This window comes from Capricornis sumatraensis, chromosome 13, assembly GCF_032405125.1.
Source record: "Capricornis sumatraensis isolate serow.1 chromosome 13, serow.2, whole genome shotgun sequence".
NCBI classification, from domain to species: Eukaryota; Metazoa; Chordata; class Mammalia; order Artiodactyla; family Bovidae; genus Capricornis; species Capricornis sumatraensis.
The window spans coordinates 9,957,390-9,983,076 of record NC_091081.1 but is presented as its reverse complement, the minus strand read 5'-3'; the positions used below and the strand labels follow the sequence as shown (position 1 = coordinate 9,983,076).

At 36.6% G+C, this 25,687-nt stretch overlaps 1 protein-coding gene across 2 annotated transcripts in view; it reads left to right on the top strand.

Annotated features, from left to right (window-relative positions):
• Positions 1 to 213: 213 nt before the first annotated feature.
• Positions 214 to 25,687, top strand: part of IBTK (inhibitor of Bruton tyrosine kinase) — an 81,351-nt gene continuing 55,877 nt past the window's right edge. For both annotated transcript variants that reach the window (XM_068984987.1, XM_068984986.1), the window contains exons 1-10: positions 214 to 534; positions 6,901 to 6,997; positions 10,149 to 10,273; positions 14,191 to 14,301; positions 15,908 to 16,078; positions 17,860 to 17,977; positions 18,065 to 18,245; positions 20,387 to 20,510; positions 22,436 to 22,613; positions 25,402 to 25,576. In XM_068984987.1, coding sequence (XP_068841088.1) covers positions 214 to 534; positions 6,901 to 6,997; positions 10,149 to 10,273; positions 14,191 to 14,301; positions 15,908 to 16,078; positions 17,860 to 17,977; positions 18,065 to 18,245; positions 20,387 to 20,510; positions 22,436 to 22,613; positions 25,402 to 25,576 — 1,601 coding nt within the window. The remainder of the gene's footprint in view (positions 535 to 6,900; positions 6,998 to 10,148; positions 10,274 to 14,190; positions 14,302 to 15,907; positions 16,079 to 17,859; positions 17,978 to 18,064; positions 18,246 to 20,386; positions 20,511 to 22,435; positions 22,614 to 25,401; positions 25,577 to 25,687) is intronic.

Below are 25,687 nucleotides of genomic sequence, written 5' to 3'. Positions count from 1 at the left end.
AGAGTTATTTATAATTTTTTGATTTAAATGCCAAAATACATTGTACAAATCTATATAGTTTTATACTGTTGCCAGGAAGATTTAAATTATAACCCTAAGCAGGCCATTTATTCTCTATCAGTCTTTCTGAATAGCAGCTCTGTGGCCTGGCTTTTTCATTTTTTTAAATTATCTGACTATTCTGAAGAAGGAAGCTGCATAAAAACAATTAGGATGAATTCTTCCATCCCTGACTGCACATCAAAGTGTCGCTCCCTGACGCATGCTTTGGATGTCCTTTCTGTGGTAACGAAGGGGAGTGAAAACCAGATTAAGGCCTTTCTCTCCAGTCATTGTTACAATGCTGCAACCATCAAGGATGCCTTTGGCCGGAATGCCCTCCACCTTGTTGCCTCCTGTGGAAAAAAAGGAGTGTTGGATTGGCTTATTGAGAAAGGAGTGGATCCCTTGGTGAAAGACAAGGAGTCAGGATGGACAGCTTTGCATAGAAGCATTTTTTATGGACATATTGATTGTGTTTGGTCTCTACTGAAGGTAAGTGTCATCTGTTTTTTTAAAACTTTTTGGTCTGGCATGTGTTTTTCTTAATCTCCACGAAGAGATTGGCGTTCTTGTCGTTGATAAGAACTTGATATCTTTTACTATTGTAACCATTTTTAGATTGTAAACTACTGGCCAATTTTGTGTTACATATTTAATATGTCTCCACTGACTTTCCCCACCCCGTGTTATTTTAAAGTAAATCCCAGACATTTTGTCACTTACACAGTACTATATATCTTTCAGTATTTTTAAGAAGTATGGTTTCCTTTTCTATAACTATATTATTAGCTACTTTAAAAGGGTGCTAGTTATTGAAATCATGTAAGGACTCTGATTTGAGTAGTGTGTTCATTTCTTGTTTGGCTAGGGATTAAGTTTTTATTGTTATTTTGCTCAGTCACTGAGTCGTGTCTAACTCTTTGTGACCCCGTGGACTTCAGCACACTGGGCTTCTCTGTCCTTCAGTATCTCCCGGAGTTTGCTCAAATTCATGTCCATTGAGTCAGTGATGCTGTCTAACCATCTTGTTCCCTGCAGCCTCCTCCTCCTGCCCTCAGTCTTTCCCAGCCTCAGGGTCTTTTCCAGTGAGTTGGCTCTTCACATCAGGTGGCCAAAGTATTGGGGCTTCAGCTTCAGGCCTTCCATTGGTTAGTCAGGGTTGATTTCCTTTAGGATTGAGTGGTTTGACCTCCTTGCTGTCCATAAACAGTATGAAAAGGCAGAGTTTTTATAGTTGTTTAAAAAAATAATAATCAGAATCAGTTTTGCATGCGTGCTAGGGCGCTTCAGTCATGTCCGACTCTTTGCAACCCTGTGGGCTGTAGCATACCAGGCTCCTTTGTCCATGGAATTCTCCAGGCAAGAATACTGGAGCGGGTTGCCATTTCCTCCTCCAGGGAATCTTCCCAACCCAGGGACTCTCCTGCATTGGCAGGTAGGTTCTTTACCACTAGCACCACCTGGGAAGCCCAAAAAGTGTTAGTTGCTCAGTAGTGTCCGACTCATTGCAATTCCATGGACTATAGCCCGCCAGGCTCCTCTGTCCGTGAGATTTCCCAGAATCAGTTTATTTTAAATTTCCCATGAAGTAGATTAAATCTAGGCTTGTTGTACTGGTTAGACAAATAATGTTTTGCGATATACCCTGGTATCGTTTCATTAATAAACGCAGGTTAAAAACTGTCAGAAATCATGAGTTTTAAATTGCACAGTTTGTTTTTGTACAGGCATTCAGTCGTGTTTGTGGAGGACCAGAGAAGAACAAAGCAGAACAAAGTTCCTGTCCTCAAGGAACTTGCGGTCACATTGTAAGACATTAAGGAGCTTATATTCTGTTTTTGACTTGAAAACAATTGTTTGCATAGTGATCTTTCAGTTCAGTTCAGTCGCTCAGTCGTGTCTGACTCTTTGCGACCCCTTGAATCGCAGCACGCCAGGCCTCCCTGTCCATCACCAACTCCTGGAGTTCACTCAGACTTGCATCCATTGAGTCAGTGATGCTATCCGCCATCTCATCCTCTGTCGTCCCCTTCTCCTGCCCCCAATCCCTCCCAGCATCAGAGTCTATTCCAATGAGTCAGCTCTTTGCATGAGGTGGCCAAAGTACTGGAGCTTCAGCTTCAGCATCATTCCCTCCAAAGAAATCCCAGGGCTGATCTCCTTCAGAATGGACTGGTTGGATCTCCTTGCAGTCCAAGGGACTCTCAAGAGTCTTCTCCAACACCACAGTTCAAAAGCATCAGTTCTTCAGTGCTCAGCTTTCTTCACAGTCCAACTCTCACATCCATACATGACTACTGGAAAAACCATAGCCTTGACTAGATGGACCTTAGTCAGCAAAGTAATGTCTCTGCTTTTGAATATGCTCTCTAGGTTGGTCATAACTTTTCTTCCAAGGAGTAAGCGTCTTTTAATTTCATGGCTGCAGTCACCATCTGCAGTGATTTTGGAGCCCAGAAAAATAAAGTCTGACACTGTTTCCACTGTTTCCTCATCTATTTCCCATGAAGAGATGGGACCAGATGCCATGATCTTCATTTTCTGAATGTTGAGCTTTAAGCCAACTTTTTCACTCTCCACTTTCACTTTCATCAAGAGACTTTTTAGTTCCTCTTCACTTTCTGCCATAAGGGTGATGTCATCTGCATATCTGAGGTTATTGATATTTCTCCCGGCAGTCTTGATTCTAGCTTGTGTTTCTTCCAGCCCAGCGTTTCTCATGATGTACTCTGCATATAAGTTAAATAAGCAGGGTGACAATATACAGCGTTGACGTACTCCTTTTCCTATTTGGAACCAGTCTGTTGTTCCATGTCCAGTTCTAACTGTTGCTTCCTGACCTGCATACAGATTTCTCAAGAGGCAGGTTAGGTGGTCTAGTATTCCCATCTCTTTCAGAATTTTCCACAGTTTATTGTGATCCACACAGTCAAAGGCTTTGGCATAGTCAATAAAGCAGAAGCAGATGTTTTTCTGGAACTCTCTTGTTTTTTCGGTGATCCAGCAGATGTTGGCAATTTGATCTCTGGTTCCTTTGCCTTTTCTAAATCCAGCTTGAACATTTGGAAGTTCACGGTTCACGTATTGCTGAAGCCTGGCTTGGAGAATTTTGAGCATTACTTTACTAGCGTGTGAGATGAGTGCAATTGTGCGATAGTTTGAACATTCTTTGGCATTGCCTTTCTTTGGGATTGGAATGAAAACTGATCTTTTCCAGTCCTGTGGCCACTGCTGAGTTTTCCAAATGTGCTTGCATATTGAGTGCAGCACTTTCACAGCATCATCTTTCAGGATTTGAAACAGCTCAACTGGAATTCCATCACCTCCACTAGCTTTGTTCATAGTGATGCTTTCTAAGGCCCACTTGACTTCACAGTCCAGGATGCCTGGCTCTATATGAGTGATCACACCATCGTGATTATCTGGGTCGTGGTCTTTAGATAGTAACATTTACTGATCAAAATGATTTTCAGTATATATTAATAGCAACATATCCTTTTTGGAGCTAAACTCTCTAGGTCTACCACTTACCAAGTCATCTTGGATGAGTTACTGAATCTTGAACCTCAGTTTCAACTACAAAAGAAAGGATAATGATGGTACCGTCCTCATTTTTTCTTCCCCAGGGAATTTCAGTGAAGAAAAACTTTTCTTAAGTATTAATAGTACTGTTAATTCCTGTTATATCTAAAACTGTTGGGTATCAGTTTAATTCCCTTGTTATAACCTCTTATAGGAAGAGTTGGGTTAGTAAGCACTACAGTATCCGTCAGCTCTGCTTTGCCCTCCCCCTGTAGTTTCTGCTGGAAACTGGGTGACCGCTGACCCTTTCAAGCCTGAGAACGTACTTTGGCTTTCTGGTGTCCTAGGGTTTGCCATTCAGGTGTGAGGATTTGGGTCTTCAGTTTGAAATAGGTTCTGGTATGAATTTTGGACCTTCCCTCCCTTTGGCTTGCATTTACCTTTAGAAATCCTCAGTCATTCTTGCTGCCTTGGCCAGGAGAGGCCAGGACATTGTGCCTTGGGCCACCTTGCTCTTGGCTTGGCTGTCTGATTTTCATCAAGTGTCCTTCTGATCAGTGATAGACATCCAACATGGATGCTTCCCACTGATAAAATATCCCATAGAAACGTCTTTCTTCCACTCAGTACTCCCATGTTGCTGTAATCCATCTGCATTTGTTTAGCCCAGATTTCTTTCTTTTCCCCTTTTAACTCTTTAATTGGAGGGGCTGCAATGATAGAGGTGTTTGCTGTCAATTTCGCTCCTGTTGACAACTCTGGCATTTAAGGTGTTATGGATGACCAGGAAGAGCCTATACAGAAAAACACGTTTTAAATGAATTACATTTGATAACAACTTTATAGTATGAAATTTTAAAATTAAGTGCTAAAATTGTACAATAAAAATACACCTATACTGTCAGTTCCCAGTTGCCAAAGATGAAAACCCTCAGCAGAAGCTTCTTATGGAAGAACTAGCTGAATCATAAGAGTGCGTGGACTAAATGATAACCTATTTGTAAAGTATTTGGAATAGAAGTTTTTCTTTAGTGCCTGATGTGTATTAGGCAGTGATCTCAGTGCTAGAGATATTGTAATGAAAAAAAAAGAATCCTTTTTTGCTTTTTTTTTGTTATGCTTAGATGCTATTTAGTAAGCTGGTGAATTTATCTCCTCTTTGGGGAATATGTAAAGAGTTGATCTTTAAATAAATGAGATAGACTACACACTGGTCCTCTACCTTTAGAGTTTAAAGTGAGCATATTAAAAAATATCAGAGACCACCATACATAGGGAACTCCAAAGGCAAAACAAGTTCCTAGTCCTTTATGCATTTGGGGCTATTTAAGAAGATGCAAATAGGATCCAGTAAAGTTTAGGATGAATTTATAAAACTGGTAAAGTAAAATCTGCAGGGATCTAAGTTTCTGGGATCCTGTTTGTCAAATTCGTAACTTGGAACACTGCCCTGGAATCAGCCCTTTTTATGCTTATAAAGGTCAAAATCAGGTCTTTCTATGTGGATTTATTATATCTGACTTAGAAAATAGGCAACATACGTTTTTAAATTTATTAAGATCTTATTAAAAGATCACTTCTGAATTTTGTTTTATTTGTCAGCTCACTACCTTGAGTAGTTTTTGTTCATTGACAATCCTTGTGAAATCAGATGTCGTTACTGTCTAGAACACAATGAAGTTAGAATTGGTATTGCTGTTTAGTTGCTAAGTCTTGTCTGTCTCTTTTGCAATGCCATGGACTGGGTTTCCCTGGTGGCTCCGTGGTAAAGAATTAATTTTAGTTTATTAAAATTCATTGTTACAAGATAAGAGGAGAGTCCCTTTCTTGAGTAACCCAAAACAGTGTTCTGACGTATTCTGGTTAAAGTTTAAAAATTTCATGGTTCCATCTCAGCCTATAACTCCAGTGTGTGAGGATAGGCAGTGATCACTCACATCAGTTAAAGTATAGTTGTTGAGGGCTTCCCTGTGTTAAGTGGTTAAGAACCCACCCACCAGTGCAGAGGTCATGGCTATGATCCCTGCTCTGAGAATATCCCGTGTGCCACGGAGCGACTGAGCCATGCGTCACTACTGCGGAGCCTGCGAGCCGCAACTGCTGAAGGCCGTGCACCTCGAGTCCCTGCCGGGCAGCCAGAGAAGCCGCCACGGGAGAAGCACGGGCACCGCGGCAGAGCAGCCCCTGCTCCCTGCAGCTGGAGAGAGCCTGAGCACAGCAATGAAGCCCTAGCACAGCCCAAAATAAGTAATAAATCTTAGCAAAAAGAAACTTAGATTAAAAAGTAATTGTTGAATGCCTTATTAAACTGTCAACAAATACTGTTATTTTTGAAAAGGAGTACCTTTTGTATTTAAAAAGCTGTAATGTAAAAGTAATATGAATTGAACATTGTACTTCTCCTCTCCTCCCATTATATTTTAAAAGACAGTAAGTATGTACTAAGGATCGGGTATACTAACTGCCTTAAATAAATGGGATGGAAAATGTTCTATTTCATGTTTAAATTCTGGAGATAAAAAACTATAGATTAAAATTCATTCTTAAAACACACAAATGCACAGTCTCACATTTATTTATGGCCACACCACACTTCTTATGGAATCTTAGTTCCCCAACCACGGATTGAACCTGTGCCCTCAGTAGTGACTTTGAAGACACAGTCTAACTGTAAGTGATGAGACAATGCTCTGAAATTGCACGTAGAAAATTTTAAGTGGAAAGATATAAATCACACAAATAGAAATAAAAAATATGATTGTCTTCATATCAATAGTAGATATAACAGAATTTAAGTAAAAAAGATGGAGCATAGGTGATCACATGTACAGTAAATCTGAAAAAATAAACATACAAAAAGTAAAAACTATTGTTTGCCATTGTGTTGAAATCTTTACACCCCTTATCTGGATGTGGAATTTGGTTTTTTAAATACCAAAAAACAAAAACAAAAACAAAAACAAAAACTGTATGTACATACACACACACTCTCAGAGTTAGGGCCTCTAGGTAACTGACTTGGGTGGCCATGGAAAACTTTCATATCTAGTTCATTTAGACTTTTGTTTCATTTTGGTTTTAAATGTTGCTTCTTTACATTTTATGGTTCTTCTTTATTCTACCAAGAACTGGATATTTGACTTCTCTTAGTTTTCTTCTGTGTGAGAAATAAATGTTTATGAGCATAGGAGATAATTGTTATTAGGTGTTATTTTTGATGTTCTTTATAGTTTGATCATCTGACTTGATAAATATAAATGTTACTGATTATAGATAAGTAATTAAAAATATATGCATGTATGTCTGTATCTATACGCACATTTTTTCCTCTTTTAGCATGGTGTTAATCTGTATATTCAAGATAAAGAAGGCTTGTCAGCTTTGGATCTTGTAATGAAGGATAGACCAACTCATGTAGTATTCAAAAATACTGGTAAGAAAACTCCATAAATATATTCCATTAAAGTAAAGTTTAGAAAATTTTAAAGAAATTTTATTGTTATAAAAATACCTGAGAAAATTTGTGTGTGGATATCTGCAAAGACTTTTACTCTAATATATATAGGTTGATAACTTTGATTTTCTTTCAGAACACTTAGGTTTATTTTATACTTTTTAATTTCAATCTACATTTATGTGTATAAGAGTAAAAACACAGTCTTGAAGAAAGTAGGGAAAACCACTAGGTCATTCAGGTATCACCTAAGTCAAACCCCTTATAATTACACAGATTCAAGGAATTAGATCTGATAGACAGAGTGCCTGAAAAACTGTAGATGGAGGTTTGTAACATTGTACAAGAGGCGGTGATCAAAACCTTCCCCAAGAAAAAGAAATGCAAAAAGGCAAAATGGTTGTCTGAGGAGGCTTTACAAATAGCTGAGAAAAGAAGAGACGCAAAAGTCAAAGGAGAAAAGGAAAAATATACCCATCTGAATGCAGAGTTACAAGGGATAGCAAGGAGAGATAGGAAAGCCTTCCTCAGTGATCAATGCAAAGAAATAGAGGAAAACAATAGAATGGGAAAGACTAGAGATCTCTTCAAGAAAATTAGAGATACCAAGGGAACATTTCATGCAAAGATGGGCACAATAAAGGACAGAAATGGTACGGCCTTAACAGAAGCAGAAGACATTAAGAAGAGGTGGCAAGAATACACAAATGAACTATACAAAAAGATTTTCATGACCCAGATAATCATGATGGTATGATCACTCACCTAGAGCTAGACATCGTGGGCCTTAGGAAGCATCACTACAAACAAAGCCTAGTGGAAGTGATGGAATTCCAGCTGAGCTACTTCAAATTTAAAAGATGATGCTGTTAAACTGCTGCACTCAAGCAAATTTGGAAAACTCAGCAGTGGCCACAGGTCAGTTTTCACTGCAGTCCCAAAGAAAGGCAATGCCAAAGAATGTGCAAACTACCACACAGTTGCACTCATCTAACATGCTAGCAAAGTCAGGCTCAAAATTCTCCAAGCCAGACTTCAACAGTATATGAACTTTCAGATGTTCAAGCTGAATTTAGAAAAGGCAGAGGAAACAGAGATCAAATTGCCAACGTCCATTGGATCATAGGAAAGGCAAGACAATTTCAGAAGAACATCTACTTCTGTTTCATTGACTACGCTAAAGCTTTTGGCTATGTGAATGACGACAAACTGGGAAATTCTGAAAGAGATCGGAACACCAGACCGTGTTACCTTCCTCCTGAGAAATCTGTATGCAGGTCAAGAAGCAACAGTAAGAGCTGTACATGGAACAATGAACTGGTTCCAAATTGGGACAGGAGTATATCAAGGCTGTATAGTGTCACCTTGCTTATTTAACTTCTGTGCAGAGTACATCATGTGAAATACCAGGCTGGATGAAGCACAAGTTGGAATCAGGATTGCAGAGAGATATCAATAACCTCAGATACACAGGTGACACCACCCTTAGGGCAGAAAGTGAAGAAGAACTAAAGAGCCTCTTGATGAAAGTGAAAGAGAAGAGTGCAAATGTTGGCTTAAAACTCAACATTCACAAAGCTAAGATCATGACATCCGGTCCCATCACTTCATGGCAAAAAAAATGGGGAAACAATGGAAACAGTGACAGACTTTTATTTTCTTAGGGTCCAAAATCACTGCAGACGGTGACTGCAGCCATGAAATGAAAAGACGCTTGCTCCTTGGAAGAAAAGCTATGACCAATCTAGAGAGTGTATTAAAAAGCAGAGACATTACTTTGCCAGCAAAGGTCTGTCTAGTCAGTGCTATGGTTTTTCCAATAGTCATGTTTGGATGTGAGAGTTGGCCTATAAAGAAAGCTGAGTGCCAAAGAATTGATGCTTTTGAACTGTGATGTTGGAGAAGACTCTTGAGAGTCCTTTGGACTGCTAGGAGATCAAACCTGTCCATCCTAAAGGAAGTCAGTTCTGAACATTCATTGGAAGGACTGATGCTGAAACTGAAGTTCCAGAACTTTGGCTTCCTGATGCAAGGAGTTGACCGACTCATTAGAAAAGACTTTGCTGCTGGCAAAGATTGAAGGCATGAGGAGAAGGGGACGACAGGATGAGATGGTTGGATGGCGTCACTGACTCGATGGACATGAGTTTGAGCAAGCTCCAGGAGATAGAGAAGGACAGGGAAGCCTGGTGTGCTGCAGTCCATGGGGTCACAAAGAAGTCGGTCATGATTGTGACTGAACAACAAACAAAGGCAGCTGGAATTGTAGCTACTGTAAAGTGATTGATGTGTGTTGAGAAAGGACAGCATTTAAGGTCAAAGGGAAAGGAGGTGCGTTCTTCTGTCCACATGTTCGTTCTTGTAGTGGCACTTATCTTTTCAATTTTTGTGCCCTGTGAGCTTTGTGAATGTAAATTGATCGAAAAGAAGAAGAGATGTAAATGGGGACACTAGTTAACTTGCACTTTAACTAATGAGCAATCTAGGTGAAGACATGTTCTCCATTTTATTTCTGTTTTGGACACTATATTGCAAGTTACAGTTATTGTTCCATTCAAGAACTTGATAAGCGTTCCAAAATAAAAATGAAGATTTATATCATAATTAGCTGTGATTTTTATCCCATTTTCATTTTTGTTGCCCTAATTCCTAGTGTGATTTTGCATCTATCAAGAGCAAACTATTCAAAAATAATCTATATGTAATAATAGAAACTAATACCACGTGCTTCATTTAGAACCTGTATATATGAACCATTTTAATGACATCTACATTTAAATAGTTATATGTAGTGTTTTCCTGAGAGCTAAGTGAATATGGCAGGTGGCATTTTACTCATTTGGCAGTTAAATCTTAGCTGCTAAAGAAACAAGGGTTCAACATGTTAAATTGCCTTCGTTGAGACAGGCCTGTGCTGTTTTGGATCCTCTGATTTCTGTTTCTAGAGTGTTATACTAAATTAATAGATGGATAATATAAAATAAAATTTTGGTAGTATCTTTCTAAATACGGTAGTTTGGTTTTGGTAAAGAGTCATATTTGAAGTAAATTGATCAGTTCAGTGTGTAATTAAACAACACTGATACTTGTTTAAAATGTGATAGAATATAAAAACTAATTTTCATTTTAGATCCTACAGATGTCTACACTTGGGGAGATAATACAAATTTCACCCTGGGTCATGGAAGCCAGAATAGCAAACATCATCCAGAGTTGGTGGATCTGTTCTCCAGGAGTGGGATTTATATCAAGCAGGTATTTTACTAATTCTTTTAAGATTTTGTTAGTCTTAATCATAATTAGACTGTGTAAAGTATCATAAAACTATGAGATGTTTGTGCATTAATCTTGCCTGGAGAATTCCATGGACAGAGGTGCCTGGTGGGCTACAGTCCACGGGGTCACAAAGAGTTGGACACGACTGAGTGGCTAACACATTCACGTTTGTATAAGGGGCATTAGAAATTAGAAGGCGTTGTACAGGTAGTAGTTTTTTAAAGGTAGAACTTCTGTTGGGTTTTCTAGCTTTTTTTTCCATTTAGAGTTCTTCAAATTGTTTCTCAAGTGAATTTGTTGTTGAAACTCAATTTGTTATTAGTTTTAGGTAAGTGAACCTGAGTTGTTAAATATAAGTAACTGTAAAATTTTAATTGATAATTGTAAAGGTTTTGCCTTTGTCCTTATATCATAATTCTGGTTATCTCCCTCTTCAGTGGATTTTGGTACTGTTGGCCTACTCATCTTTTTCTATAATGCTCTGTATGTGTGTGTCTCTGTGTGTACAATACATATCTAGCCTCAGCGTTTCTTCCTCTTGAGCTTCATTTCAGTTGTACTCTGGATAGTCTTCAAAGTTTTTAAGTTTAACTGAAGTGTTAATTTTGCCACTCCTAAACAACCTCTACTTAATAATTTTTAAAGCTATAAATCTCATTTTCTAAATCCGAAAATTACACTCAGAGTATGTCTGCTGAGTCCTTTTCTTCGTGTTTTCCCCTTAATGTAATCATAACTGTCATCCCTTTTTATTCCCCCAATTATTGGATGATAAAGTATACAGCCACCATATTTAGGGCCCCAGGGACGGGGCAGCCTGGTGGGCTGCCGTCTCTGGGGTCGCACAGAGTCGGACACAACTGAAGTGACTCAGCAGCAGCAGCAGCAGGACACTGTTTTTCACACCAGAAGTCACTAATGTATCATGACTAGCAATTTAAAAAACGTAATAGTTAAACCCTGGAGAATATTAAAATTTGAGAGGGCAAGAATAGGAGCCCACATGAGAATAAAGAGTGACGAAAGAAGTAGAGAGTAGAGTGGTGTCCTGAAAGCTTAGAAAGGCACCTGTTTTCCTTTTCTGACTTGGTACAAGATACAGTCGATTGGGTGAGGGGAGGTTTTTTCAGGAGCAGAGATTTTTACGCAAATGTGAAGGAGCAATGGAGGTATCAGGGGTAATGGGGCTGTCTACATAACCAGGCACTCAGTAAATAGTGCCAAATACTGCTTTCCTTCCTCTCAAACCTATCCATAGTGTTTGTATTTCAACCCTTATTTTGTGGTTAAAAAAAAAAAATCCTTTACATCCTTAATTTCTTCACAAAGTACTCAGTGTCCTTGTCTTAACTGAAGTGAGCTGTGTTTTTGTGTATACTGTTTCATCCTTTAACCCTACCACGTGGAATATGCTCAATTCTTCAGATCAGGTGTCCTGATTCTGGCTAGCCATCTGTTAATACAAAGACTGGGAAGGAATGGAGGATGCTGAAAGGACTTGGGACAGACTAGAGTCTTAAGCCTGGGGTCAGAGTCTCTAGAGAACGTGAGGGAAACTGCCAGAGCGGGGCTAGCTGTTCTTTCTCACCTGCTTGCAAGCTTTTGGTAGATACTGTGGCTCAATCACAGCGCACACTTGCTCTGCCCTCCTCCTTCAGTCCCACTGTCTTCTTCCCTGCCTCTCTGTCTTAAAGTGAATTGGAGCAAGTCCTCAGAATTCACCTGTCAGCAGCCACGAATGATTGATCAGAGTTGAGGCACTTAGGCTCCTGTTTTCCTTTTCTGACTTGGTACAAGATACAGTCAGATTTGGTGAGGTAAGATTTTTCAGGAGCAGAGATTTTTACACGAATGTGAAGGAGTTATGGAGGCATCAGGAAATGGGCTGGCTGACTGTACCTTTTGATTCTAAGATACGTAGAAGAATATAGAAGAATTGAGCATATTCCACTTCGTGCTATAGAAGAATTGAGCATATTCCACTTGGTAGGGTTAAGGATGAAACAGTGTACATGAAAACAAAGCTATATTTCAGTTAAGACAAGGACACTTAAGTATTTTGTAAAGAAATTAAGGATGTAAAGGATTTTTTTTAACCACAAAGTAAGGGTTGAAACACAAACACTATGGATAGATTTGAGAGGAAAGTAGTGTAAATTAGTAAGAAAAAAGGAAACAAGTGTTTGGCACTACTTACTGAATGCCTGGTTATGTAGACCTCTGCATTACTCACTGAAAAACAGCTGATTCTGTCGTGCCAGATGAATTGACTGCCGTGGGACAGAGATTATTGTTATTAGCATTATGTATTCCTGATAATTAAGATGAAAATCCTTGATCAGTTGCCTCTTTAAAAAATTCAGAGGTTTTAAAGTTGAAGGTCTTATACTCTGGCATTGGTTGTTTGATGTTGTTGTTAGTTATTAAGCCGTGTCTGACTCTTTTGAGACCCTGTCGACCATAGCCCGCCAGGTTCCTCTCTGTCCATAGGATTTGCCATACAAGAATATTGGAGTGGGTTGCCGTTTCCTTCTCCAGGGGCACTTTCTTACCCAGGGATTGAACCCTGCATTGGCAGGCAGATTCTTTGCCACTGAGCCACCAAGGAAGCCGAAGTTGGAAATTACAGAGGTGCTCTAATGTTGAATATAGGATTGAACAAAATGTATTATTTCAGTTTCATAAAATAATATTTCCTTTACAGATTTTAACTTTGTATTACAAATTTGAATACAGTTTTTTATTTTATTTTTAGACTTTCTAGATGTTTGTGGTATAGCTAAATAAATGACTTTATTTCTTTAATCAAAGACCTAGAGTCTTTGATAAACTTTCTTCTATAAAAAACAAGTTCTATAAAAAAGTATTTACAAAACTTGCCAAGTGGTTAAGGATATGTGTAAATAGCACTTGCAGTTCAGCTTATAATATTCTTATAAACAATTCTAGGATTTTTTAATTTCTTAATCCTTTTTTAGTGTACTCAGAAATATTTATGGATAGCATAAGAAATACAAATGCAAATTTTTTAAAGATAAAAGGATTTTTAAATAGTATTTAGGTAAAATGAGTGTACTGATGATGCCTTGAAAAAAGCTTGAAAATCAGTATAAATTATTTAAAGCCTTGTAATGATATGATGCTGAAGCTGAAACTCCAGTACTTTGGCCACCTCATGCGAAAAGTTGACATATTGGAAAAGACTGATGCTTGGAGGGATTGTGGGGGCAGGAGGAGAAGGGGATGACAGAGGATGAGATGGCTGGATGGCATCACTGACTCGATGGACGTGAGTCTGAGTGAACTCCAGGAGTTGGTGATAGACAGGGAGGCCTGGCGTGCTGCAATTCATGGGGTCGCAAAAAGTCGGACACGACTGAGCAACTGAACTGAACTGAACTGAAACATTTCAGAGATATAAAAAGGACATACTGTTTACCCACCACTCCCTCTGTATAGGTGATATTGAAAAAATATTCTTACAGCATTTCTACTATTTTCTTTAGTAGTATATCACTATCTGGTAATCTTTATACTTTGTATTTAATTCTGTTCACTTCTTGTTGTGTGGGATTTTATGAAATTGGAAAACAGTTGGTTACTTTTTGTATTTTCCTTTGTTTAGTCTCTTCTGGGTTACATGTGCTTAATTCCTTCTAAATTTATTTTTTCCCATCTGTTGGTGTTTTTAGACATAGTTTTAAAATAGACCAGTATATATTTTAAATTTTTATTTCAGAAAATTTTAAACATGTATGAAGTAGAGAGAATAGTATAATGAATTCTGATGTACCCATTATCTAGCTTAAACAATTAGTAATGTTCTGTTATTTCTTTTTATAAAATAAAGGATATTTTATACAGACATTTAATGATATTCTCTTGTTTTCCTGTAGGTGGTGCTTTGTAAATTTCACTCAGTGTTTCTGTCTCAGAAAGGGCAGGTTTACACCTGTGGTCATGGTCCTGGAGGACGATTAGGCCATGGAGATGAACAGACATGCTTGGTAATTGAAATAATAACTTTGGTAAAATTTGGTAGATTGGAAGCTTCACTTAACTAAATTTTTTTTTTTTAACTAACTGAAAGGAGAAAATAGTATACCAACTGATAATTGATTTTAAAAGATCAGTTACTTTCCTGGCATATTGTGTTTAAAATAAAGATTTAAACACATAAAATTCTAAAGCATCAAAAAATTTTTTCTTATAGCAAGTATTGAGTCAGGAGATATAGTATATAAAAATAAGCTTTAAAATATTTCCATAGTTGAAATTTTAAAAGGAGTTTACTAATTGTAAACCATTTTTCCTGTTGTAGTCCAGGATTTATTCATTTTTAACTTCTCATTAAGGTATTTGTGGTCTAAAAATTGAGCCAATATTTTCACAAAAATTATAATTATATAATCACAAAATTGAGTCAGCTAATTGGGAAAACCTAATAATCATTACATTCAGGAAAATACCTTACTAGTTTATTTTTAAGTTTTTTTTTTTTGAGGGGACTTTTGGCATATTCATCGATTAAGAGGTCTTTAAAAAGGAGAGCAAGCTATGATAATTGCTTCTATTATTTGAATGGTATATTATGTGCTAGGCACTGTTTATGCTTTCCATTTAGTATTGTTACCTTGATTTAAGCCTTAAACAGCCTTGTGAAGTTATAGCCTTATTATCCTCATTTTATACATAATGACAATAGTAATAATAGTACTCATTTATCAGTTGTTTACTCTGAGCCAGAGATGGTTGTTTTGCGCTTACCAACTCATTTACTCCTTATATTGATCTTATTATCATCCAAAATACTATTATTATTTTGCATTTAGATGAAGAAAATGAGAGAAGTTAAGAGATGTTTTTGAGATCAAATAGCTGATAAATGCAGAGAAGACAATGGCACCCCACTCCAGCACTCTTGCCTGGAAAATCCCATGGATGGAGGAGCCTGATAGGCTTCAGTCCATGGGGTCGCTAAGAGTCGGACATGACTGAGCGACTTCACTTTCACTTTTCATTTTCATGCATTGGAGAAGGCAATGGCAACCCATTCCAATGTTCTTGCCTGGAGAATCCCAGGGATGGGGGAGCCTGCTGGGCTGCCGCCTATGGGGTCGTACAGAGCCGGACACGACTGAAGCAATTTAGCAGTAGCAGCAGCAGCTGGTAAATGGCTGGATTAAGATTTGAACCCAGAACAGATGACTTTAAAGGAATATAATATTGTTTGGTAATCATTGAAGGGCTTTGTTGATTCCTGTATTTTTATTTATTGCTTCACTCCACCAGTGAATACTTCGGTTAAAGAGTGCCCTTTGTTCAGACCAAACAAATTTGCACTTGGTGTATGATATATGATAAGGGCTCAAAATCATTTATCAAATCCAATTGTTTTATTAAAATGTTTTACTGGGATTTTGTATTTTATTTATAAAGCAATGTCTGTGTCCTAGTAAATTCATCCCCCTCCTTGTTGAATTGTAGAGTTTGCCTATGAACGATACAGCCATATAGCAGTCATGTCATTTGGGATGTAATATCCTCAGATTCTATTTGTATATTTTATATAAATGGTTAATGTAATATACTAAAGTTAATTTTATTTTGTAGGTCCCTAGGCTTGTGGAAGGACTGAGTGGTCATAATTGTTCTCAAGTAGCAGCTGCTAAGGATCACACTGTTGTATTAACTGAAGATGGATGTGTTTATACATTTGGTCTAAATATTTTTCATCAATTAGGACTCATTCCTCCGCCTTCCAGTTGTAATATACCCAGACAGGTAAACTTCTCTTTTTTAAACAATAATGTGACCATTGCCATAAAACCTATATGGACAGAAAGATAGAAGGTGTTGATAAGAGCAACTTATTTTACCTATAGTCAGTGGTGTGTGTTTCTTCAGTGGTATATATTTTATTTTTCACAGGAGGAACTGAGCATAGTACAAATTAAAATTTGTTTGGAGTGAGAAGGAAAGAAAGCACTTGGGATATTAGGCAGCAAACTGCCTTTGATTCAACTTACAAGTGGTCACAAGCAGAGGGGGATCCAGATATTTTGCAGAGGGGGATCCAGATATTTGGGGTTTGAAGCTTAATTTTGAGGCCCTCCTTAAAAAAACACACAAATTTTTTATAAGTAGAAAAGAGGCCATGCAAATGAGGTCCCCAGAAGCTTACGCTTATTGGCTTCATGGTCAGTCTGTCTCTGCACAGCATTCTCACCTGGCAAGTCTGTTCGAGGGAATGCAAGCCGGAAAGCCACTGTTTTGTGTTCCATTGTCCATTTTTCTGCTGTACCACTACCAGCAGAAGGTGGCCTTCCCTCACCTTCAGGGACCTAGTACACAGGCCAGGACTGGTGCTTTAAATTAATATATTACTAGAATCATCTGCTGGAGAAGGAAATGCCAACCCACTCCAGTACTCTTGCCTGGAGAATCCCCTGGACAGAGGAGCCTGGTGGGCTGCTGTCCACAGGGTTGCACAGAGTCCGACACGACTAAAACGACTTAGCGTGCATGCATGCATTGGAGAAGGAAATGGCAACCCACTCCAGTATTCTTGCCTGGAGAATCCCAGGGACAGAGGAGCCTGGTGGGCTGCCGTCTATGGGGTCTCATGGAGTCGGCCACGACTGAAGCGACTTAGCAGCAGCAGCAGAATCATCTATAACACATGTGTTTTCAACTCATAAAAATTTGCATTTCTGGTATTAAAATTCTTCACTGATTTAATTCTCTGGATTTAAAATGATTATTAGATATACATTTTTTTATTAAAGCTTTAAAATCCAATGCTTTTGCATTCTGGATGGCTAATGAATCAATAGTAATTACTCTAAGATAATTAGAGGTAGTTTCTTAGAAGCCATTTTCCTCAACCAACTGTGGAATTTGTAGATATTTAATCATATTGTAGACTTCTGTAGGAATGGTAGCTTTTACTCACATTTTCATTCTCTTCGTGTGGCTATCTTGGAGCTCTGGCTTGTTACAGACATATCCAGTGTTCTTAAGTGAGGGCAGATTTGTGCCCCAGAGTCATTTGCCAGTGTCTAGAGACAGTTTTAGTTGTTACAGCTGGGGGTAGGGGTGGGGATAGTGGTATTGACATCTGGTGGACAGAGGCCAAGGATGCTGCTGAACCTTCTATGACACAATCCCCCACAACAATCATCTGATTCAAACTGTCAGCAGTGTTACTGTAGAGAGACTCAGGATATATCAAATGTAAAAGTACCATGTTTTCTAATAAGAACCAGAATGCCTGTTGTTTATATTGCTTGTTAACAAAAGTTTAATGATTTGGTTTGTATAAAGTTTTTTATATATTAAAACTGCTGACTTAAGGTGGTTGCATCAAAATGTCTTATGTTCTGAGAGGAGTTGAAGTCAGTATTAGTGCTGAGATCTATTGGTGATGACTGTCGTTAGCACTTGAAGGGGTTACTGGCAGCAAGTATGCCCTGTATTTGCTACCCTGGTCTGCTGGATCTTTTGCAAAATTCTGTTAGTTATAGATACATAATAAACTGAAGCCGTACTTGCCTTTTGAACAGATGCAGGCAAAGTATCTGAAAGGAAGGACAATCATTGGAGTAGCAGCTGGCAGGTTTCATACCGTGCTGTGGACTAGAGAAGCTGTTTACACTATGGGACTAAATGGTGGACAACTGGGTAAGAAATCCAGGATGACAATATCTGAAAAAAATTGTGTTCTTAAAATGGGTATTTTGTGATTTGTTTGTTTATGTAATTTTTTAGGTTATTTACTAGATCCCAATGGGGAAAAGTGTGTAACTGCTCCTCGTCAAGTCTCTGCCCTTCATCATAAGGACATCACTCTGTCTTTGGTTGCTGCTAGTGATGGGGCTACTGTCTGTGTCACCACAAAGGGAGACATTTACTTACTTGCAGACTATCAGTGCAAGAAGCTGGCTTCTAAGTATGTATATTTCTGTGAAAGAAACATACCTTAATAATTCAACTCTTCCAGCAAATATCTGAGTTTCAGCTTTATGTTATTCTCTGAAGTGTCAAATGGGCACATTGAATGGTGGGAAAGTCAAGAGTTTTTGCCTAAGATGATAATCTTTTGGCAAATGTTCAGTAAATATATGTAAAAGTTCTTTGTAGGGTTGTAAAGAGTATTTCTGAATTAAGATAACATATGGTTAAACATGACCTGTAAGTTTCCCTTGTTTATGCTTCAGGTGCACAGAACTAGATTAATCATAATTCTTGGTTTGTGACACAATCATCTTTGGTTCATGTATAGCCTTTGTACATTATACATTTATTTAAAAACATTGTTAAATCATATTCTGTACTCTCTATTCAGTCCAAGTATTTATACCTAATTGGTATATTTTCATATAGCCAGTTTTTATCTGATAATAACATACTATAGTCAGTTCAGTCGCTCAGTTGTGTCCAACTCTTTGCTACCCCATGAATCGCAGCACACCAGGCCTCCCTGTCCATCACCAACTCCCGGAGTTCACTCAGACTCACATCCATCGAGTTAGTGATGCCATCCAGCCATCTCATCCTCTGTCGTCATAGTAGCATGTGGTAAACAAGTAGTCGGCTGTCTAATCAAAAAGTCAGTTAAAGCAGGGAATTATAAAACTTAAGGTTTAAGTATAGATGAGTCAGCTGGAGTTCTGTCTTTTGTGCATAAACCATATTTGTAATGTGTTATCTGTTACTTCATTTTGAATGACCTTAGGAGCAAGTGCTTAAAAACCATTATGAAGTAAGTTAAGGGCAGAATCCTGTATTTTTCATACATTTTCAGTATTTAATATAGTTGGTTAGTCTATATCTGATTTGACAGTAATTTTTTGCTTGTCATATTTGTTGCATCATTTTAAAGTATTATGCTTTTATAGAAAGTGTTCTCAGACTACTATTTTGTTGGTTTACATATTTCATTATAAGTGTAGTAACAAATACAAGTAGAGAAATCGATCTTTGAACAGATATAGTAGCTCAGTTAGTGGGAGTAGGCATGTGTAGGAATTCTAGAGAGTAGCCAGCCAACTTGTAAAGTAATCAGGGATTTGAACTGAAATGCAACAGAATGTGCTTTTGCTAGTGTCAGTGAGATGGTAACTTCGTGAACAGATACCATTATGAACAGAAGATGTCAACTGTTAATATACACAACTTACCTTCTGTGTGTAACAGTTGGAAAGTTACCAATTGTAAGGTCATATTTCAGTTATAAAAATATGAAAATGTGATCAAACATGTTTCTTAGAACTGAGTTATGTAGATTTCTTTCTGAGCATGAGATGATTTATGGAATGTAAGAATTTGTTGTTGCTTTGCATTCATAAAACTTACCCTGACAACATTAAGTTACATAAATATGTTACATCCAAGTTTTGCCTAAGAAAATTCTTTTGTTACAGCGTAGTAATTTTGAAAAGAAAAGCATTAGAAAATATTTTAAATTTTTTAATTTATATTTTTTAAATAAAATATAAAAATATAAGTTAAAATGTTAAAATAAAATATTTTTAAACATTTAAAAATACCTGAAAGAGAGAACAGTCATTGGAGTAGTAGCAGGCAGATTTCACACAGTGCCATAGGCATCACATGTGTAGATATGATGAAATGTGTAATGAATTGACTAGTGGATGGGTTATTAGCAATACTAATTATTTTTATAGTAGCTGTATCTAAAGTTGTCCGTATTTGAAATAAGGATTTCTGTTTTGTTTTGAAAGGATTTCTGTTTTGTTTAAATTTTTTCTATTAAGAATGCAGATAATATATAGGAGCTTTTTCGCCTTACCAGTTACTTAATCTGGGGAGAATGTGTATGTTAGCACATGGGGTTTTAGGTACATAGCATGTATATCTGAGTAGGTAGAAACTTGCCATAGAAAGAAATGGTCATTGTGTAGGGGAAACTCATAAAAGGAGGGACTAAGGATACCAGTGGTCAAATCACCTTACTTTATCTTTCACGGCAATCACCCTAAATTATTGTTTGAATAGTAATTTATTTAAAATTGAGCTGGTATATTATAGCAAACATATTAATCTAGAATTTTTTTTTTTTTCATTCAGACAACTAAACTTGAAAAAGGTTCTTGTTTCTGGGGGGCATATGGAATACAAAGTTGATCCTGAACATTTGAAAGAAAATGGGGGTCAAAAAATTTGCATTCTTGCAATGGATGGAGCTGGAAGGGTGAGTATATATTTATGCAAAAGCTTAGTAATCTTGTTCTCAGTTGACAGCTGTAGAGGACCTGATAATGTAAAACTGTGTTGCTATGATAGTGGATTCCTACTGACTTTTGCTTCCCTACTTGTTTTTGTCCCTACTTGTTTTTGATGTCCAATACTAATTGGCTTGAAATACTAATTGGTATTTCAAAGAAAGTATGACATTTCATGTTGCATAGTACTGCGTTGTTAAACTGTAGTTTAAAATTTCATTTATTGTGTTTAAAACAGAAGGGATTTGATGAGTTATTTGATATATACACTAAGTATTCAAAAATGATATTAAATTATATAGATATGAGGTATATAACTACTCTTTTAAAAAAGTAAAAAACTAAGCTGGCAGTATTAAAAATATATAATTGGAAATTATCTCTCAAATTTGATCTTAAATGTACACAAAATATTATATATACAGAGATTATAACTGTCATATAGAAAATATAATGTATTTCTGGATCGCTATATAAAGAATCTCTGAGACTTCCCTGGCAGTCAAGTGGTAAAGACTCAACACTCCCAGTGCTGGGAGCATAGATTTGATCCCTGGTCAGGGAACTAAGATTCTGCATGCCACCTGTTGCAGCCAAAAAAAAATCCTCTCTTGTTTCTTTTCATTTAAGTAATTAGAGTTGTAATTTTCATTTCTTTGATAAAATTGTCAATTAAAAATATGTATTATACATTAGAAACACTGAATAAGTTTTACACTGTGACTGGAAAAACAGATTGGTATCTGCTTTTTGTTTATAAAATAAAAACATACAATAAGTGTATTGAGGTATTATAAATTGCTATAAAAATTGACATTTTAGAAACTGAAGAATTAATCATAAACCTCTACCCACTGGTACATTGTAGGCATACATCTTCTGTGATTGATCATTTTATTTGAGGGAACTATCTTTAAGAATTAGAGATCTAATTTGTACTAAAAGAAGGAAGCAGAGGCATAGAATTATGTTTAAAAAGTTGAATATTAAAAACATTTGACTTTGGGATATAATTCATGTATATAAATAGAGATCTAGCTTGTTTATTCATGTGGATACTTACTTCCTGTAAAATTAATAACTTTAAAAATGACAAGACAAGTTCTGATGGTAACAGCTGATCAGTACAGTCTATATTTTGTGTACATAACTTGAGTGACCTTGGCAGATAACATTCTGTGCTTTAAGATTCTTAATTATGAGGAGATTGAGCTTTTCAAAATCAGTAGTATTAATTTTTCAAATGAAATCATGCTTGGAATGCCTGTCTATGATGTAGATGAAAAAAAGGCTTGCTGCTCTAGATAGACTGGAAAGCCCAGCATCTGGTCTCTTGTCATTTTCAGTCCTTGAGCAACAGCCCCTTGGCCGTTTCTCGGGAGCGCTAAGGCTGGCAGAACCATGTGGAAGCACCTGAAGTCTATGATGACTGTTCTGTCTCTGAGATTTTGTTTTACTTGAGTTATGCAGACATATTTTTTATTCCCCTCGAGAGTAAAGTTTCAATTTTTGCAGGGTGGTTTTCATTCTTGTAAATATTACTCTTAAGTCTGACATTCAAGGTTTGGCAGTAAGAATTTGGTTTTCTTTAGCATATTGTACGCTAAACATTGTATGCTAAACATTGTAGCATATGTTTGCTCCAAATGAGTAACACTGAACATTACTTCTTAAGAGAAGTGTCTTTGAAGCATTTTTAATGCTTCATGTTTGCTTGATGTATTTTCTGAAAGATACACCATCATGGCTTTTATATATTTTTTTACTATGGAAAAATGAACATTGAAACATACTGAGAGCTCTTAGTTTTTGAGATAAGATCTGTTGATTTCATTTTTTGGTTGTTCAGCTGCTATATTGCTTTCTATTCCACTGTAATTTGGTTTTATCTTAGGTATTTTGCTGGAGATCTGTCAACAGTTCTATGAAGCAGTGTCGATGGGCCTATCCACGCCAAGTCTTCATTTCTGATATTGCTTTAAGTAGAAATGAAATTCTTTTTGTCACACGAGATGGAGAGGGATTTAGAGGGAAATGGTTTGAAGAAAAAAGAAAGAGTTCTGAAAAGAAAGGTTAGTTCATATATGTAAATAGCATGTAAAAGTACCTTCTAGCTAATGTTTAATTTTGTACTTACTTATTATTAGGTTTAACTGACAAATGTTACTAGATTTTACCTCTATCTCTCTTCTTTTGATTTTGGTTTGTCTGTGTGCAGGTAAACAAAGGGAATTCAATCCACTTAAATCCTAAATTCTCAACCTTCTATCTGTCAGTATGCCCTGAAATCGTGGTTTACATTCCCATCAGTAACAGAGTATTGCTAATCTCTAGCCTTGGCTCTAGGGACAGAGCAGTATAAAATTAAAAACAAAAAACTCTGGAGGTGGATTTGAACAATCTTCCAAATTCCTTTTTATCCCCTTCTCCCCAAATTGAGAATTGAATGGCTTATGCTTTGGGGTGTTTTGGGTTTTTTTGTTTTGTTTTTTGAATATATAAAATGAAACTTTTATAAGGTAGTTTAGGATTTAGAGGAAGATTACAGGAAGAATAAGGTTTTTATATTCATTGAGAATTTTAAAAGTACAGGTTGCTTTATTAAATAATTACTGAATAATTTGAGGCAAGTTTTATTCATTCCTTGATGAATATAAAGGAAAACTTTAAGATGCTAGCATGGAAAATAGGAGTTATTCATTACATTATATAGTTCATTTTTGATTTTATGACTATGAATTTACAAACTTGTGGATTGCTTAACATTGTTTTTTTTTTAACTCTAGTAGCAGAGTTTTTCTTTCATCCATAGTTAGTAATCTGTTGATTTTTTTTTTCTTCTAGAAAATCTAGAATTCATTGACCTCTTCATATCTCATTCCTTCCACCCTAGCCCAAGTCACATCAAATGGTCACTGCAAAAAACATTTCCTTTTTTCAACTCTTGTTTCTCTTTATTCTCTTACCAGAGTGAGCTTTTAAGATCTGATCCCATTATACCTGTGTTTAAAAACTTTTTGATGGTTTCCTCACTTCTTGAACACGGCCTACAAGGCTCCTGCTCTGACCCTTGTCTGCATCTCTGAATTCTTCTTGAGTTCTCTCCCTCTCATTACCACTCTCCAGACACTCTGACCTTCAGGTATTCAGTCTTGTCCAGCTGTGGTTAGTCCCAGGGCCTTTTCTGATTTTCACATCTCAGCTTAATTTATGCTTCATCAGAGATGTTTTCACCGATTATTTAAACTTGGTTACCCTGTTTAACTTTTAATGTTCTCTTTGTATTTTTATCTTATAGCTTATTTTTACTTGTTTTTATGTATTTATCTTTGTGATTAATTTTTCTAATGTTGGTCTCCTATCATATTATAAGATGGCAAGGACCATGATATATAGTCATTATATCCTCACAGTGAAATCAAGGTTAATTTGTAATCATTAGCATTCAGCATATTTCCTTCCCTCATTAAGTCATCTATTGAATGAACAAATCAGTTATTATATGCTAAAAGATATATAAAGAACATTTATAATTACTCAGGAAATTATAAACATATTCTTCGAAATTATAAACATATTCTTCAAAATTATAAAGCCACAAAGGAATGATTTTTGGATATTTATTGATTTGTAGTATTTTATTTCTTTATAGATTATATAAGTCTATAAACATTTAAGGTATATTTACTATGTGCTAGATATAGGGCTAGGTTTTAATGATACAAAAATATGTAAGATGGGCCCCTGTTCTCAGACAGCCATGAGTTTGTAGGGGCAATAGATACATTTATAAATATTTGCAGTTCACGGAGACAGATACTAATTTACACATAAGTTTTTTAAGAACATGGAAATTAGAATAACTGAGTGTCAGGAAGATTAGTAAATCCCTGTGAGTAAAAGAGAGTGACATTGAGAGTAACCAGAGGCATTTTGGCTTGTGTTGGAGCCCTTAGAATCGTGTCTTCGTCATAATTAGTGGTCTAAAGCTGAATCCACGTTCTCATGCTTATGTGTCTGCTTTTCAGTGTTTTTAAGTAAATGGCTATCTTTCACACCCCATTTTCTCTCACCCTCTACAGCTGATTGGTCAGCAAGTTTTGTCACTTCCATCTCAAATATTTTTGAAATCTCTGCTTTCTCTAGTTTCATTGGTACAACCTCAGTCTTACAGTGTTCATTCTTTTTCTGGACTCTTAGTTTTGTCAGTGATCTCTTCGTCTTTATTTACTTTAAACATTTTTCATACTACAGGCAGAAACATTTGCTTGCATGCACATGCCATATTTTTCTTTCATATCCTTGATCTGACTTGTGCTGAGAAACTCGTTTGTTTAGCGTCTGTCTTCTCGGCTTGATTGTATACTCCACGATCATAGAGGCGTGCTATCTTGTTCACCACAGTATTACTAGGGCTACACTGAAAAGCACTATATCACCGTAGCACATGTGGCCAGTCAGATATGTGCTGAATAAATGGAAGGGGGAGAAGAAGGGAGGAAGCAAATGACATTTTTAATGGAAGCGGAGAAATTTGTAAAGGTAGTATAAACATCGTATTTGCCTTTTAGACAACTTTGCTTGCAGTGTGGAGGACAAAATCATGAGTAATTGAAAAAAGAAGATAAAAAAAAATCATGAATAATTGAGAAGACCCACCAAAATTTCTTGTATCAGACAAATAATATATATAGGGTGTAAATTATGTTGAAGAGAGAGATGTAGTTCTTCAAAAAGACTTAACACAGACTAAAGATTTCCCTGTTCTCCTAGTTGTTTTTCTATTCCATTTACTCCTAAATCATTTTAAGTTTCAATAAAGCCTTGATTAATGAAAGTTTATTTTTTTCTTTTTAGCAGAGATTTTATCAAACCTTCATAATTCCTCACCAGATGTGTCTTGTGTCTCTGATATAAATAGTGTATATGAAAGAATTCGACTTGAGAAACTTACTTTTGCCCATAGAGCTGTTAGTGTCAGCACAGATCCAAGTGGATGCAACTTTGCAGTCTTGCAGTCAGATCCTAAAACAAGGTAAATGTACAGTTGTCTATATTAAATTTCATTTTTAGAAGGAAAAGTCATTGAGTTTTCTTTTGTCAAATTTAATTGAATAGCTGTTGTCAAGTCTTGTAGAGACTTCAG